We start from the raw sequence: 654 nt of genomic DNA, 5'->3' as shown, positions 1-654 counted from the left end.
TCTTACTTGAGTTATATGAATCGACATGGCACTTCATGCTGAAATGTACAGACATCTCTCCACTTGGTTTGATGAATATCTCATTCACTCACCTGTAAATCTTTCCCTTTGAAACTGCACTCCTCTCTCTTTCTCTGTGGTGTGCTCCATGTTAACTGAAAAAATGAAAATCGCAAGCTGCAGTTACATTAAAGTGTGCATTTACAGAAACATGATGCATTAACACGGACGTGAGTAGACCTACAGTGAGTCACAGTGAGTTGGCTGTAGTATATTGCAGTCTCGCCTTTCTTTAATGTTCAGAATGAATCAAGCAATGCAGAATATTTGCTGTGAACGTTGAAAGTCTATTTATGACTTAAAAACTTAAAGGAATAGTTCACCCAGAAATGAACATTTTGTCATCGTTACAAACCTGTATGAGTTTCTTTCTCATGTTGAACACAAAAGAAGATATTGTGAAGAACTAAACAGTTGTTGTACCCCATTGACTTCCATAGTAGGGAAAGAAATACTATGGAAGCCAATGGGACCATCAACCATTTGATTACCAGCCCAGCAGGCACCGGACGTCTATGTAACGTCTGGTTGACGTTGGACATGATGTCTGACAGACATTGCATTTTGGTTGAAAATGAAAATCGGGTTGACGTC

At 39.1% G+C, this 654-nt stretch overlaps 1 protein-coding gene across 1 annotated transcript in view; it reads right to left on the bottom strand.

Moving 5' to 3' along the window:
• LOC107556264 (semaphorin-4B-like) overlaps nt 1–654 on the bottom strand; it is a 67,537-nt gene that overhangs the window by 22,963 nt on the left and 43,920 nt on the right. The window contains exon 4 of the mRNA XM_016239334.1: nt 93–155. Coding sequence (XP_016094820.1) covers nt 93–155 — 63 coding nt within the window. The remainder of the gene's footprint in view (nt 1–92; nt 156–654) is intronic.

Source organism: Sinocyclocheilus grahami, unplaced genomic scaffold, assembly GCF_001515645.1.
Source record: "Sinocyclocheilus grahami isolate Dianchi unplaced genomic scaffold, SAMN03320097.WGS_v1.1 scaffold562.1, whole genome shotgun sequence".
Lineage (NCBI taxonomy): Eukaryota > Metazoa > Chordata > Actinopteri > Cypriniformes > Cyprinidae > Sinocyclocheilus > Sinocyclocheilus grahami.
Note: the sequence above shows the minus strand (reverse complement) of the source record. Positions and strands in the feature narration are given on the sequence as shown.